At 41.5% G+C, this 15,966-nt stretch overlaps 1 protein-coding gene across 1 annotated transcript; it reads right to left on the bottom strand.

Moving 5' to 3' along the window:
* Positions 1-250: 250 nt before the first annotated feature.
* NUS1 (NUS1 dehydrodolichyl diphosphate synthase subunit) lies at positions 251-15,359 on the bottom strand. The gene is made up of 5 exons (XM_052671714.1): positions 14,849-15,359; positions 6,776-6,898; positions 5,219-5,371; positions 1,136-1,235; positions 251-481 (listed from the first exon to the last, which is right to left on the bottom strand). The coding sequence occupies exons 1-5, from the start codon at positions 15,219-15,221 to the stop codon at positions 391-393; spliced, it is 840 nt and encodes a 279-aa protein (XP_052527674.1). The 5' UTR covers positions 15,222-15,359; the 3' UTR covers positions 251-390.
* Between the last annotated feature and the right edge of the window lie 607 nt (positions 15,360-15,966).

The raw sequence follows: 15,966 nt of genomic DNA, 5'->3' as shown, positions 1-15,966 counted from the left end.
GATTGGTTCTGAAATACTGACCATGAAGAACTAGAAAGAAATAAAACTGAGGGACATGAACCTTCAAGGGGATAATATTCTAACCTACACTGTCCTGTGGATTTCACACAAGTTCTTGCATGATCTGGTCATAGGACATAAAAGTGAGGGCAATTCAGGTGTACAGAGCTTTGCTTGCAATAAATGTCTTATGATAAAGCAAACCTGCAGATTTCCCCTTCCCCACAGATTCTCACACATTCACACAGACTCTTTAGAAAGGTAAGACACTTTATTGAATTTGTTGATAAATTAAGAAAGGACTATGAACCAGACTTATGGGTCACAGGTGGTTGTAAACAGACAAATTCCTTTCCACGGAAAGCACAACTCAGTGTGCTCAGCCCAAAGTCACTTTCCCCAGCGTTGCTCACAAGCTGCATAGCGATGGAGGGCAGAGAAAAAGTCTTCATAGCTGATGTTCTGGTGGGAAGGCAAAGAACTGAGAAAGCAAGATAGAAAATGTTAATAAGCTTTTATAAATACCAGTGATTTATATGGCCGGGCAGTCTACTGAAAGCAAGCTATTGTCTTTGCAACATGGTGGAGTTTCTCAATACTGTAGCGCTCATGCAACTCCATAGTAATTAAGTTGCTGTCAGTATTCTGCCATCCTTTCAATGGAAACCTGCCCATTAAGTTACAGAAGGCACTTTCACATTGTGCAAAAGTTGGAGAAACAGTTCTGTCCAGACATGTTTTTCAGTGCCCTTATAAATGCTCTCAGACTTAAGAAATACAGCAACTACAGTCAGTTTAATTATTAAAGATGAATGGCAATCTAGAGGCATCATCTAGTTTCCCTGATAGGACAATGTAACAATATAAAGGGCACAGAAAGCTGTAAGGTACTAGTAATCATTTAAGGAACACCAACTGAACTTGGATCAGATCACAGAGAATAAAAAGTAACAGAAGTTTGCTGCTGCCTCACCATGACTGAAGTTGCAACAATGCAGGAAGTATGACAGGTTCTTATTTAATAACTCAAACCCTGACATCAAGTTCTGGATATTTTTGTTTAAACATGTTTCCTTTTACAGCTGTTTCTGTTCGGTAGGTCACAGAGACTTCGCAGGAATTATAGACAACTCACATGATCTCTGTTAGTCTGATGTGCCAGGGAAGGAACCCTAATGTGCTGTCCACAGGACCAAACTTCAAGACTAAATCAGGATCTGGAAATCCACTTGTACCTGTAAGAACAAATTAAATTAGGTTTTGTCAAACTCCCCATAAAATTTGTTTAAGTCTCAAGGCGTCTGCTTTGCAATTGAATGCTTTTAGTTTTCAAATACTTGATAAGGCACTGATGGGAACAGTTAGATTGTTTTAAATAACAGCAAACCATAACAGTGCTGTTAAAAGCTGACTTGTTCTAGCTTTGTCTTGGCAAACTTGATTTTAATAGAGCAGAACATATTACATCCCAACACATACTTACTGTAGTCTCAACTATGGGGATTTACTGTCAAGTGCAGTAAAAGAGCCACTACAAAAAAAACCTCAAGGACATTTCATTAAAAAAAAAAAAATCTTTTTAAGAAGTACTGCCAGATTAATTGCCAGATTGCTCAGAATAGAGCTACACAGACATGTAAAAATTTTTACTACAAAGTTTCAGACAAACTGTTGCAGTTGACATCTTCCTAGTTAAGCAGAAAAAAAATTGCCTTATTTCTCTTGTTAGTAAGCACACATGACCCACCCAGGGCACAACTACATGACACAGTTCACTAGGTACCCACACTCTTCATCATACTGTAAAACCTCAGCCAGTATTGTTCAACTAGTCTAATCTGCACTGTGATGATTTCATTATCTATACCCAGTCCCTGGAACTGGGCATATAAACAGTTGCTCAAGATAGTAAATATCACTCCCCAAAAAGCTGAAGACCAAGTACTACAGTTTATGCACTCGGAATTCTCCCCATTTTAAGAAAAGCTAATTAAGTCTTCAGTAGCTTGCTGTCTTGTTCACCATGAGAGCTCCCTACTGACCTTTCAAGGAAGACAACAGTTAGCAGCCCCTTCTGTACAATTTGTCATACCTGAAATAGTACAGACTAGAACTGACATGTGGGCAACATGCTTAGAATGAACAGTCTTAGTCCAGCCTTCTCTGCTAACTTCAGCAAATTTATTAAGGCAACATGTGGAAAACCACAAGGAGACCAAAAAGATAAACTGTTCCTCATGCACTTGTCCAGCTCACCTCGAAAAGCATTTCAGCAGTCATAATCCTACTTTGCTGTAATGCTGCTATGAGCAACGATTACTCCATGATATTTCCTGTTGCCCTTCCTACTATCCTAATTCCACAATTTAACTGCAAGAGTGCTTGCACTGCGTAATTCTTACCTTTAGCAGATGGCAAAATTCAATGCTGCTACTGCTCCTAACTTCAGGTGGTTTTTTTGTTTGTTTGTTTTTTTAAACAAAACATATATTAGCTTAAACTTAGAGAGCTTAACATCAGGAAGAACAAAACAAAACTAAGGTCTCATATGATTTCTTCCCCTTTATCTCTGTTCAAGAATTGAAGCTGAAGATTTTGAAAAAGTTCATATCCTCCCTCCTCACTGAATCACTGCAACAGTAAATTTTTGTCAGAGACAAATAAGCTATTTTCCTCAGCATTTCCACTAAAGCCACAGTTTAGAGCTTATCTCAAAGAACAGAGAAGTATAAAGCTGAAGCTGCTTATTTATTGGTAAGCTAGTATGTTAGTATGAAACAGCTTTGCAGGGAAGCAGCAAATACTTAGAACTGGGGATTCTGGTGGAAGTGGACAGCTTTACTCATCAGCTGATTCAGAAGCTGAGTACTCCTCAGCTGGCCAGTTCAGCAGCAGGATCTTCCAACACTGCAATGACTTTTTCAAACAGGAAAAGACCTTCAGAGAGCCCAGTTAATTCTAATATTTCCTTCTGGCTCCTATCTGAAGAAGGAAAATGAACAGTGTGTAGTATTACTGTCAGAACAGCCTATTTAAATACAGTACTGTGCTTTCTACCCTGCATCCATTTCTCTACCTAAATGCATCAATACTACAGATACTTTGCATGTGGAAACTCCCTCAGAGCAGAAGGAAAGCACTCTTCAAGCACACAAAAGATAGAAGGGCTTGGGAACAGAATCCATGAGGAGGCGAGGAGGCTCAGACACTCAAGGAAAAGAAGTCTCACAACATCCCTCTTAAGTCAGGAGTTTTATGAGGGAAACATGAATGAATCTGTAGAGCTGATATCTATGTAAAGCTTCTCCACACAGATTAACTAGTCCAACTTGAACAGTATTATTACCATACTCATTACTGGAAACGGAGACAGGAAGTATTATTGGATATGGTGCTCAGGGATGTGATTTAGCAGAGGGCTGTTAAGAGTTCAGGTAGTATGGTTAAGTCATGGTTGGACTCAATGATCTTTAAGGTCTTTTCCAACCTGAGTGATTCCATGATCCTATGACTATACCACAGCTGGCACCTACTTTTCTGAAAGAAAGCTTGCTGAGAACAACATACTCAGCTACACTGAGGAAAACCTAGTCTGTAAGAATTCGAGCAAGAATGAAGAATCTAAAAAGACACAAGTTAGAACCCCATCACTTTAAAACCAGACTTCAATAAGCACATTCTACATGAGGAAGTTATAAAAAACTATATTACCATGTACTTAAATCAGCATGCGATAAGTCAGCAGCTTACAGAAATCTCCTGAATAAAAGCCCCAGGATTATTGCTATTTAAGTACTGTTCTCCAGAATTCCTTCTGGATTTAAAAATCAGCAACTCAGGCATTTCTGTTCAATACTTTGCAACTGAGCAAACACTGAAACTAAACATGACAACTAAAATGAGTAGCTTTGTGAACTAAGTCAGTTATGGAAGACTAATTCTTCCAACTGTCTTACGACATTAAAAACAAACAGATTAGAAAGCAGGACTCATTATAGATATTATCTTCAGTTACAAGCCACACAATACATTTTGAAAGTTTATAATTTTAACAGACTAAAAAAATCTAGATTTTTCTGTGCTCAGCTATCATGCATTACTTGAACAATAGACACATGCAAGGATAGTAGATCAGGAACAAATATTTGATGAACTCTACTTCAGCATAAATGGCCACAATATGTATAATGGTATCATTGGCACCAGTTCTTCAAGAATGAAAAATTGATCTACGGAAGCAACTACCCACTTTCTTAAATTTCCTTCAGGCATAACAGGCTAGACATCTAAGTTGCTTCCTCAGGGGTCATACTAAATAACCATTTAATAACTCCACTACTGTAAGATAAGATGCCACATGCTTCAAAAGTGAAAATTTAGTTGGGATTAAGACTAAAGGGTCTGAACTCCCATTGCACTGCAGTGGATCCATTCTGCAACTCAGCTGATCACTTGTTTAGGGGATGAGGGAGGGAAGAGGAAAATCTCTCTAGACTCCAATTAATGAAAGCCACACTGTAACAGTGTACCAGGCACACAGCTTGCCTGCAGAAAACTAAGTTGAACTGCGCTAACTGAAACCTGAACCCAGTTGTACTTCATATGCACTGATCATCTAGATAAGTTGAGCAAGTACTTCAGCTCCTTTTCACAATGCTGTTTCCCCCTCATAGGGGATGGAGTCAGCCCCACCCTTTCCACACCTATTGCAAGTAGCCATGCAACTTCAGTGCAGAGAGTCAGTAATCTCATGAATTAGTATGAATTAGTAATGGAGATAACTGACATGGGTTACATAGCAGCAAAGGATCAGCAAGTACCCTATTATTTGCATTCAACTCAGAGCCAACAGTTAGGCAGTTTTAATTCCTGTAACTAAACCTGTGAAGACTCACCACTCATACCTAGGCTTGCAGCATGCTAGCTTGCAAGAAGTTCACCTTACTTGTAAGTCTAGTTTCAGCTTATCTCAGAAATACTTTTTTTCCACAAAGCTTGTGAGTTCTGTAAAAATGAGACTCTCCAACTAGAGTTTCCTTTGGAGCTTTTCCTTTAAAGAGATCTAAGCAGCAAAACAGCAAGAGTTTTGAGCATGTTTGATGGCACTCAGCATAACTTATTCTGATAGGCTGCATACATGTTGTAAGTATATAAGAAGTGAAATTAGTTATCAATTGTGTAAAGTTTCCCTTCTCCTGAGGGACCATATAATACTTACTACTTAACAAGTTGTCTAACACATTCACATCCAGGTCTGTATATGTTCTTTGCTGTCGTGCTACCAACTGACAAAAGTTCTCAGCAGCTTTTACTATGTCTGCTTTTCCATCTTCTGGAGACAGCACCTTCAATGTAGATTGGCAATTTAAAACTGAAAGTACAAAACATAGTTTAGAAGTAACAGAAATAGTTTTAAATGTGCTTTAAGTATTCATAGGGTATGACAAAAATACATGATTTCACATATGGTACAACTAATCCTACGTATATATCACTCAGCTGTTAAAGAAGTTATAAGAAGCAGCTTCTGGGTTTGCTATTGCTAAAAACCAAGCCTAAAGCAACTATTTAGAGGAGGGAGGCCTGTGAGGAATGGCTTAATAAAAGTCAATCTTCAAATGCAAATTGTTCCAGAGAAATTTGTATAGGTTCTAAAGCAGTCATGAAAAGCACTAAGAACTGGGTACTGAATTACTGATCTGGGTGCAGCAACCAATGTAGAAAGCTCTAGTTCTTAATCCTTTACAAGAAGGTGCTTTAACTACTTTGAACATTCATTTGACAATAGGATTAAGCTACAACTCTCCCCAAACATGGTTACAGAATTTCCACAGCACTCCAAAAGTGATGCTGCAACACTGATCTAAGATTACTTAATACAGAGAAGGTAGGAACTATGTAACACTATCAGAATTTGTCCACTGAACTGTAATTGTTATAAAATAGCCTCTTAAATCACAGGCATAATCTCATGGATGCCAATGCTATTGTGAGGCAGGATAAAGTACCTAAGAGGTAAACTTAACAAGGAAGCTAACGGCTACAAATAACTGGTGTATTAAACCCAGATTGAAGTAACTGGATTAAATACAAAGCAGACTAATATTAAAATACCCAACTTATGTCAGTAATGAATCTAACTGCTTACAATTTTATCTTGTGTTCTTTTGAAGACACATCAGAACAGCCACACTCAATATATGAAAGGCCACCACAAAAAAAAAAAACTCTTGAGAATATTTGATCCATTTGTAATACAGAGAAACAATCTTTAAACTGACATACCAATACTGACAGATTAGTATTCTGTATGTTCTTTGCATTCTTTGTTATACATTAACATGATAACCAAAAGTTCTGCTCTTTCAACTCTGAGGTAAAGTGTAAGTTCGCAGAAAAATTGAATGCACCACCAATATAATATCAGCTCCCTTCCTTTTTCAAGTCTCTCAGCAAATCAATTTCACTCAAGGAGTAGAAAGCTGAGCTACACTGAAGCATTAAAGGGGTCACTGGCACAAGAGTTTTGCTAATAGACTGGACTACCCAGTAATGATGCCTAGGCACAGGGAAGAGCAAGACCTCACTATGAGTTATGAGCACAATGATATTGAAAGCTTAATACTAACAGAGGAATGTTGTATGTGTTCTGATAATCAGGTGTTAATGAAGGAAAAGGTCATAGTACATACAAATGTGTTTCAGTAAAAGAAGAATTATGATCTGTATACAACTAAAGTCATACTAGTCTCTGTCCACTCTCAATTCACCTTACCTTGATCAGCTTTGTCTTGATTAGCAAATTCCACTGTATATTTGGAGCAGTCTAATCCTAAGAGTTCTTGCTCCTGTTTTAAAATTTCGTCCATCAGTCTTGAATTATTCCTCTTGAAAATACCTTAAAAAAGAGTTACATGTCAGTCGTATACTACAGAGTGCTATAAAAATAAATCTGACACCGCGTTGGGGGAAGAAAATCAAGTGGTCAGTACTGGCTTCAAACTGGAATGCGCAAGTATGATAAGAATCAAAAGCAAATGCTACGGCACATGACTAACTCCAGTGACCTTGCAAAAGCATATACAGGGAGACAACTCTCACATGCTTCTGTTCCTCTTTTACACAGCCTAGTTTAAATAGCAATTCACAGTTGCATAAGAGATGGCTAAAGAATCACTTTGCTGTCTTCAGCATGCTGAGCAACAGTTTGAGACAGCAATATCCTAACTGCACAGGACCATCATGTCACCGTAACACCTAGTTTCCTTTCTGCCCCACACTGCTGCAGATTTGCTGCTGACATCTGCTTTCACTTACTACATACACACTAGTAAAGTTATCTAACAAATGTAACAGAGCAATTCACCATGAACTGAGCCAGAAGACGACTAAATCAGTGCATCAGGTCAACTGTCCACTCATGCAATTGCCAATGTCAAAGATTTCCTAATAAGAGTATTTCACAAGCTATATCATGCAATAAATTGATACAGTTCTCAGTCTTTTCATACTTGCATGCTTATCATTGGCACATTTTGAGTTCAGGAGTCTACAAAAACTTGGTTGAGCAAACATGCTGGGATTGCTGTTCTAAAATTCTAGCTTTTAGTTACACTACACTATTTCTAATTAAAAACTACAGTAAAATTAAGCATTAAAGCCTAAATATTTACTTTATGTGCATCTGTACTTTTTCATTGTATTCACATAGGAACTGATACAGCTTTTATCATTTGGATTCAGGGGTTGCTACCAAGAGCTTAAGTTTCACTCAGAGATCTTATGGCAAGGACTTCTGCAAACCAGTCTAAAAACTGTCCACACAATCAGCTCGCCACTCAAGAAATACTGAACTTGCATTCAACTTCCAGTCATTCCAATTTATCACCTCAGCCTGATTCTAGGTTTAGAAACTGCTACATATACACCAGTTTTCGCATCAGTAGTAGTCTGAATAGACAGATTATTAGGTTAGGATCATAATATATTAGTGTGTTTTCCCCACCCCTACATGAAAACATGCAATGCATTTACTATACTAGTAGTTATGTTTTATATAGACTTTAATAAGTCTATGTCATAATAGGTGATAAATCCATCAGTTTTTCTTCTCATCCTGAATATCTCCTGCAAAAAAATAACTTTCATTACATACATTAATGATACTTACAATTGATCTCACATTGACAGATGAACAAATATCAGTAAGGCAGAAAGCATGATAGACAGAAGCATCAGAAAACTTAAACCACAAGTATTTCGCTTCTACTCTCATTTAGCTCCCTTGCTTTATACAGCTGTTCAGAACTGGATCCTGTTTCATTCCAGGAACAGCAGTGTAACAAACTAAGCCACAGTAGTTGTATTGTGCATTTCTAGCCCAACTTTCTGAGAAAGACCTCCAAATCACAATTCCAACTGATCCATTATCCTTGATGCACCTGCATTTCTCCTGCGGAGATGATCCTGAAGCTCATCAGAGGGTAGCTGAATGCTTTTTTAAGTGAGGTACTTAAGAACTTGTCCCTGAGCAATGTTTCTCACTGAATGCACAAGAGACTTGTCCTTACCACTGCTTTGTATAGCAGAAAGACACATGGACCAAACACTCATTTGACTTGAAGAAATCATTTTATACGGCTGCGGCTCAGACATGTGCCACTCTTCCCTTAAAAGATCTCAAATATCAGATTGTCTACAAGGTGTGGTTTTATAGTTTATTTGAAAATACATTCAAGCTAGTTCTGAAAATGTTGTTTGCTGTTAAGCAAGAAAGAATGCAGCATTCCTGTTCCTGATGCAGTGAAAATTTCACATTTGTATTCTACTATTATGAGTTTGCTTTCAGAAACGAAGTAAAAACGTGTATTTCAAGGATTGTACACACTTAAGCATCACCATTCCAAAAGCCATGGAGTATAAAAGCTTTGTTTATTAAAACAAAATACACCAGAGAACCTGTTATCTATTTCTAGGTATCTCTCTTCTTTTCACAACACAAGCTACAAGTACACCACTGATCATTAGTTCCCAGCAACACTACAACTGAGGCAAACCAGAGCAGTCAGCTTTCTGCATTAGTCCTCCATTACATGACTCTATTTCGTACCTTTTGCTCTGCTTTGGAATAGTTACAAGCCTTGCCCATTTGTAGTCAACTGAGGTGTTGCAGAACTTAAAGGTTAGAGACTGTCAATGTAGCATGTAAGCAGAATCTGCAGGTGTACAAGAAACTTGATAAATCAGTTCAAACAAGTCAAATCATAGAAACCACTGTTATACAGAACACCAGGTGGTGTCAGCCACTCATCTGTCAGGCCAGAATGCCAAAACCAACACCTGCCCATGGACTGGTAGCATCTTACAGTTCAATGTTCTCATTTGCCCTGCTATTTAAACCAAGACAGAAGAAAGCAATCACAGGAGAAAAACTGTCTCTTCCTTACAGAGAAAACCTCACCAAACCTAAGCCTATGAAAGAACACATTTCCATAGCATTCCAGTCATTTGCTTTCTCAACTCTTTCAGTGCCAGCTCACTCAGAACAGGCTTGTTGCAAGTATAACCAGCTTGAGAAATATCAACGCATAACTCAGTTCATAAAACATACACTCAATAAACTGTTTTAACACATGAAAACCTGCATCCTTGTGTTGGATCACATTGGCTGCAGTTTAAAATCAGTCACTGAGGTTGAGAAGTCCTACAAGATCATCCAGTCCTACTGTTCACCTACCACTAATATTTCTGCACTAATCATTTCCTTTAGTACAACATCTAGATGTCTCTTGAACACCTCCAGACACAGTGACTCCACAGCCTCCCTAAGCTACTTGTTTGAGCACCCAACAACTCTTTGAGAGAACAAGTTTTTCCTGATGTTCAACTTGAATCTCAATGGCACAACTTCAGGCCATTCCCTCTAGTCCTATTGCTAGTTATACAGAAAAAGCAGCCAATTCCCAACTCACCACAACATGCTTTCAACTAGTTGTAGAGAGCAATAAGGTCACCCCTGAGCCTCCTCTTCTACACAGGAAACAATTCCAGTTCCCTCAGACACTCCTCAGACTTATGCTCCAGACCCTTCACAGCTTCATTGCCCTTCTCTGGACAAGCTCCAGGGTCTCCATGGCTGTCTTATAGAATCATAGAATCACCAAGGTTGGAAAAGACCTAAAAGATCATCCAGTCCAACCGTTCACCTATTCCCAATAGCTCCTACTAAACCATGTCCCTCAACACAACATCCAGCCCTTCCTTGAACACCCCCAGGCTCGGTGACTCCACCACCTCCCTGGGCAGTCCTGAACACCCTTTCTGAAAAGTAATACTTCCTAATGCCCAGCCTGAATCTCCCCTGCCGTAGCTTGAAACCATTCCCTCTGGTCCTAATGACTATCACTATCACTAATGACACGAGAGAAGAGGCCGACCCCCAGCTCCCTACAACCTCCCTTCAGGCAGTTATAGAGAGCAATGAGGTCTCCCCTGAGCCTCCTCTTCTCCAGGCTGAACATTCCCAGTTCCTTCAGCCTCTCCTCATATGGCCTGTGTTCCAGACCCCTCACCAGCTTTGTTGCCCTCCTTTGAACACGTTCCAGGGCCTCAATGTCTTTCTTGCAGTGAGGGGCCCAAAACTGGACATGTTAAAGTTGAACTTAAAGTAAGGTTTGTGTTGCATTGTAACTTACAGGACACTGAGCACAAGAAAACGACATATATTCCAGAAGTCCTGAAAAATATATAAACAAAGTTTGAAAACAGTTGAAGTCACTTAAATTTCATTCTAACTCTAACTAGAGCTCTAACTCTAGCTAGTTAGAGTAGCTACTGAAGCTACAGCTAGCAAACAGGAAGAATTCAGAATCAGAATTCAGTGACCAGTCCTCCCACAGTTCCTGCTCTAGTACAGAACGTCCCTGCACAAATTCACTAGTAATCAAGAGAAAAAGCATTGCTACTTCCATACTACCTATAAGTATGTATAGACTGGCTTTAGACCACATTAAACACGCAGTCTAGAGACTCTACCTAAAGAGCACCAGAACAGCTGACGAATGCCAAGTTTCATAGAATTAGAAAACCCATAGCAGATTCAGTGTGACACAAATGCACTCCAGTAACACAAAGCCACAACATACTTAACTCCCTTTTCGTGAAAGTACGCCAAATATTCAGTTTTGTAAGTTAATCAGACCAACTAAAGTACCAAATAATCCAGAAGAGCCTAAAAGCCTAGCCTGCAGCTCATTAAATGATTTCTTTTTATTATTACTGTACCTTATTATTTCAAAGATTTTCTTAAAGAGAAATTGGCTAGAAGTAAAACAGCTCCCCAGAAAGCTAAACCCAGGATAGAAAAACTCAAGTCCAACAAAGCACTACTCGAGGCTTTTAACAACACTCCAACCAGAAGCATCTCTTCAGGAACCCAAAGCATTCAGATGCCAAGAGACTGCAAGCCTCCTGAAATTGCTCTATCCTTGTCCCACACCACTTCAGGAAAGCTTCACTATGAACAGAAGTAACACTCAATGTCCTATGACTAGCAAAATAACAAAAGTTCAAAACATTTAACAGTGGTGAAAGGCAGTTGCAGCTGTAATCTTCAAGTGTGAGAAGGCTGAGTTATTTCCTCTGAGATAACATCTCCACTAGCACAGCTTGGCTGTTACCAAGGAATACAATTGGAAAGCCATAAGCCTACAAAAACAAATCCTTGAGCAAAACCTATATTTAAATAAACTTCAATTAAATTAAATAACTCAGGCACACAAGTACACCATAAACCTCAGTAGACTTTTGCTGCATATTTGGAAAATATTTTGATATGCAGGAGAAAGAAAAAGGCCCCTAACCACCAGACAGCACAAGAATGCCACTATAGCCCCAGATTGGGAAAAACACCTGAGTACTGCAAGTCATATCACACCATGTTTATTACAGTACAAGACAGTTACTTATCTTGAAGTCTTCCTACATTATGCACTCTTACTTCAACCTTTTAGATTACTGACCTTCAGATTCAGAGAAGATAGTCAAGTACCTGATGAGGTTCTACAGTTATTGTTCAATGTATTCATAAACACACCGAGTTTTCTTGTAATTGCCCCTGAGAACATCTAACTTCAGCCAAGTTGCCTTCAGAGTTACTAGTGCAGTTGTTACATTATGCCTGGATCAGCTGGGGTCGGGTTACTCGTTTTGAAGAGCTAAGAATACAGAACCAATCTTCCCTTCAATTAGTTTATGAAAACCTCAGAATTTCACTACTATTAAAAAAAAAAAAAAAAAAAAGCTTATATGGTACTTCCTCTTGGAAGAATGTCACATTTCTCCCTTTTTCCTGTAGACAGCCCAATTAAGGTCACATTTTAACATTCTACAGGAAACTGAAGTAGACATTTCCTTCCAGAAAACACAAGCGTGGAAGAGCATTTCTGTAACCAAAGTCTTCTGTTTTAATGAGCAGAATCTCACTGTTACACAAAAGTAGTGAAAGAAGAGGAATCCAAGCATACTCCACTACCTCCAGTGAAGAAGAAATCACCTTGTTTCCTTTTCCACCAGAGCCAGTAGCAGCGCTGACAACACATTTTTGCTAAGTCAATAGCAAGTACAACTGCATGAGCACAGGATCTCACTGAAGCAGATCAGCATACCAGAAGTAACCCTTACCTACTATAATAACAAGCAAAGCATAATTAAAGTTCACCCTCTGCTACTGATAACAGGAAGTTGCACATGTCTTTTTTTACCTTCACTTACTAATACTCTGCTGAGAGTTCCAGACACCACTATGGTTCAGAACTGCATTTAGCAATAAGACTGCAGGGTACTACAATGTCCTATGTAGCTACAGGCCTATTTGGAAGTGCTCTATGCTCAATCCAGACACAGTAAGGAGCTCAGCACCAAGAGAAAGGTAATGCATCTGCTAGTACCAGAAATGTGTACTCAAGCCATTTGAATGACTAGTTGCTCAGAACTCAATGACATCAATTTAAACAGCTCTGTGCAGAAAGCAGACATGGCTGGTATCCCAGAAAATGCACTGAATATCTGTAAAGAACATGGATATATAGCAGCAGGTTTGTCTCATAAAGTATGAAATCTGGCAATAGCTAATGATTTAAACCACATAGTTGCTGTGGGTTAAGGCTTGCCTTCATCAGTTATGTGCCAATAAATCAGAATTCAAGCTGATAATTAAACTGGTATATTCTGATATCTAAGCACTAATAAAATTAACTATGGATAAAACATTTCTTCATTTTAAAGTTATGATATCATTGCTCTATTTTCAAGCTTAAGGGTATTAATAAAGCTTATCAACACACAACTTTGACTATTATTTCCATATATTAGTTATGCTTATACTGATCTCCACTCAAAATAGTTTTTCTGAGCAGCTGACAATCATTCTGCAAGGTTACTTCATCTACACCACTCCTCAGAGGACAGCCACATCATTTCTGTTTATCACATGCACAGCCTTGTACCAGTCAGACTCAGGTCTGACTGGATCTCAGCACGTGTTCCAGAGAAGCAGAAGTAACTCTGCTATTAGTGGAAACAGACAAGCTGACTGCTGGTTTCACCCTTACAGACAGGACCAGTGACAGTATCTATGCTTGCCTATCTCTCCTCAGTGAGGTTCACCCTGCAACCATTCAAATACGAAAATCCATGGCAACAAGAAATATAGCTTTCAAATGGATCTGTTCCTCAGTTCAGGTAAATTTTTTGCAATACAATGCAGAGATCTAAAAACAAATTAAACACAAGTACACAAAATTGGAGAACATAGCAGACAATTTGCTTGAGGACTGACAGAAAATACAAGGACTATACAATCAAGTTCTCCTCTTCAAGCCACAAGGGAAACTTTTGTGTAGTACCAATGTACTTGCTCTGTAGCATTTCATCTGGCTGCATTCTTTTGCAACTGAGAGCAAAACCATCAACACACTAATGACTTTCCAGTAGGCAGTGTATCCTCAAAGTGTTGTGCAAGTATTTAGAAGAGTCTTTGACCTTCGAAGGAGGAAGTATTCTCCCACTGAAACATAGCATAACAAAGTTCTGCAACAGCTGTACACAGGTCAATTTAAACTGGTACGGGACTGGTGCTAAGCACAGTTTCTTAGAAAGACCTTACAATATTTTGCAAAAGTCTGGGTCTTGCATTATCTATGAGGGACCAGAGATGCAACAGCAACATCAATGGCAGTAGTTCTAAAAACCACACATACCCATGATAAATGTAAGGCCACCACAGCTCTAAGTTCCACATCTTTGAGCACATCAGATGCTACCTACTCTGGTAGAAGGCACTACTAAGCTTTTCTTGAAAGACCACCAGAAGACACATAGTGCAGACAACACCCCTAATCACTCACAGATCTACAGAGCTCATCCAGTCTGCATAACATCTCGACAGCCCTCAGAAGAGGTTCGAAACAGCAGCTGAACCTTAGCCTTCCCTAGTATCTCTGAGAGGCATTATAAGCACTGCCAGACCAGCAGCAGGAAGCTTCGTCCTTAGAGAGGGCAGCAGCACAGCACGCAGCACACCTTGGATGTGATTAGCCCTCCCCAGCTGCTGGCTCCCGCAGTCTCAGAGATTATCCATCAGCTGAGATTATCGCACATAGTTGGCTTCGCCTCCTCAACAGGAAAGCACTGAATGATACAGAACGGTTCGTAGCAAAGGGACCTCAGAGCGCATCCAACCCCAATCCCCGCCGTGGGCAGGTCTGCCCTCCCCAGCTCAGCTGCCCAGGGCCCATCCAACCCGCCTCTCTCCCCCCCCTCCCATAACGGGTGCACTCCCGCCACTCACCGTTGTGGTCGTAGACGCTGACGTAGGAGATGCCCACCGCCATGCACCACACCACCAGGCTGGCCATGTCCGCGTAGCTCAGCTCCTCCTCGGTCACCACCAGACCCACGTGCAGCGGCAGCTTCTGCAGGGCCCGCCCGTCCGCGCGGCCCCTGGCTCGAACCCCGGGCCGCCTCCTAGCGGGCCGCCGGCCCCCGCGGGCCGCGCCGGGGAAGGCGAGGGCGCGGGCGGCGGGGCCCAGCAAGGCGCAGGATGCAGCGGCGCGGCGCCGGAGCCAGGCGCGGGGCGCGGCCAGCAGCGCGCGCTGCAGACAGAGCAACGCGCGCAGCAGGGCGTGCAGCGCGCGCCACGCCAGGCCCCCCACCGCGCTCATGGGGAGCGCTCCGCGCACGGCCCGCGACGGCCGCCTATCAGCCGCAGCGTGCCGCACGCCGCGCCATCGCTTCGCGCGCCTCACAGAGTCCGCGTCTCTCGCCCGGCGCCTGCCGCCCGCACCGCCATCTTCCTGCCGCCCCGCCTGATCTTTCACCTCTCACCCCGCCACATGCGCGGCGCCCGTTGGTTGCCCGGCGAGCTGACGCCACTTCCGCCCACGGCGAGCGAATGACGTGGCCGTAAGGGAACAGGCGGGGAGGGGAGCGGAGGGACGGGGAGGGACGGGGAGGGGTGCGGCGGGCTGGGGTTACGCCTCCTGGCGGCGTAGGGGCGTGGCGGGGGTCAGGGCGGCGTTACTCTGGTGTGCTTCACCCGTCTGGGACGTGCGGCGTGCCTCGTTCTGCCCCTATGCCTTCGTCGTGTGAGTAGTGCTCGCTTAGGCTGCCCCCAATAGGAGGGCCATGTTCGGGTCTGCAGGGACAGCCTCGTTCTAGTCACAGAGTCACAGAATCACCAAGGTTGAAAAAGACCTAAAAGATCATCCAGTCCAACCATCCACCTGTCACCAACAGCTCTCACTAAACCATGTCCCTTGACACAAAATCCAAACGTTCCTTGAACACCTCCAGGGTCGGTGACTCCACCACCTCCCTGGGCAGCCCATTCCAGTGCCTGACCACTCTTTCAGAGAAGTAATGTTTCCTAAAGTCCAGATTAGATATCCCCTGGCTTAGCTTGAAGCC

The sequence above is a fragment of the Tympanuchus pallidicinctus genome, unplaced genomic scaffold, assembly GCF_026119805.1.
Source record: "Tympanuchus pallidicinctus isolate F22 unplaced genomic scaffold, pur_lepc_1.0 scaffold1, whole genome shotgun sequence".
NCBI classification, from domain to species: domain Eukaryota; kingdom Metazoa; phylum Chordata; class Aves; order Galliformes; family Phasianidae; genus Tympanuchus; species Tympanuchus pallidicinctus.
The sequence above is the reverse complement of the archived record's forward strand: the minus strand, read 5'-3'. Positions and strand labels throughout refer to the sequence as shown.

Coding starts and splice junctions, on each gene's coding strand:
- NUS1 (XM_052671714.1), bottom strand. CDS start 15,221: ATGAGCGCGGTGGGGGGCCTGGCGTGGCGCGCGCTGCACGCCCTGCTG. Junction 6,899..14,848: donor CAGCGTCTACGACCACAACG/GTGAGTGGCGGG, acceptor CTCTTTTTTAAG/GTATTTTCAAGAGGAATAAT. Junction 1,236..5,218: donor GTTAGACAACTTGTTAAGTA/GTAAGTATTATA, acceptor TTGTTCTTACAG/GTACAAGTGGATTTCCAGAT.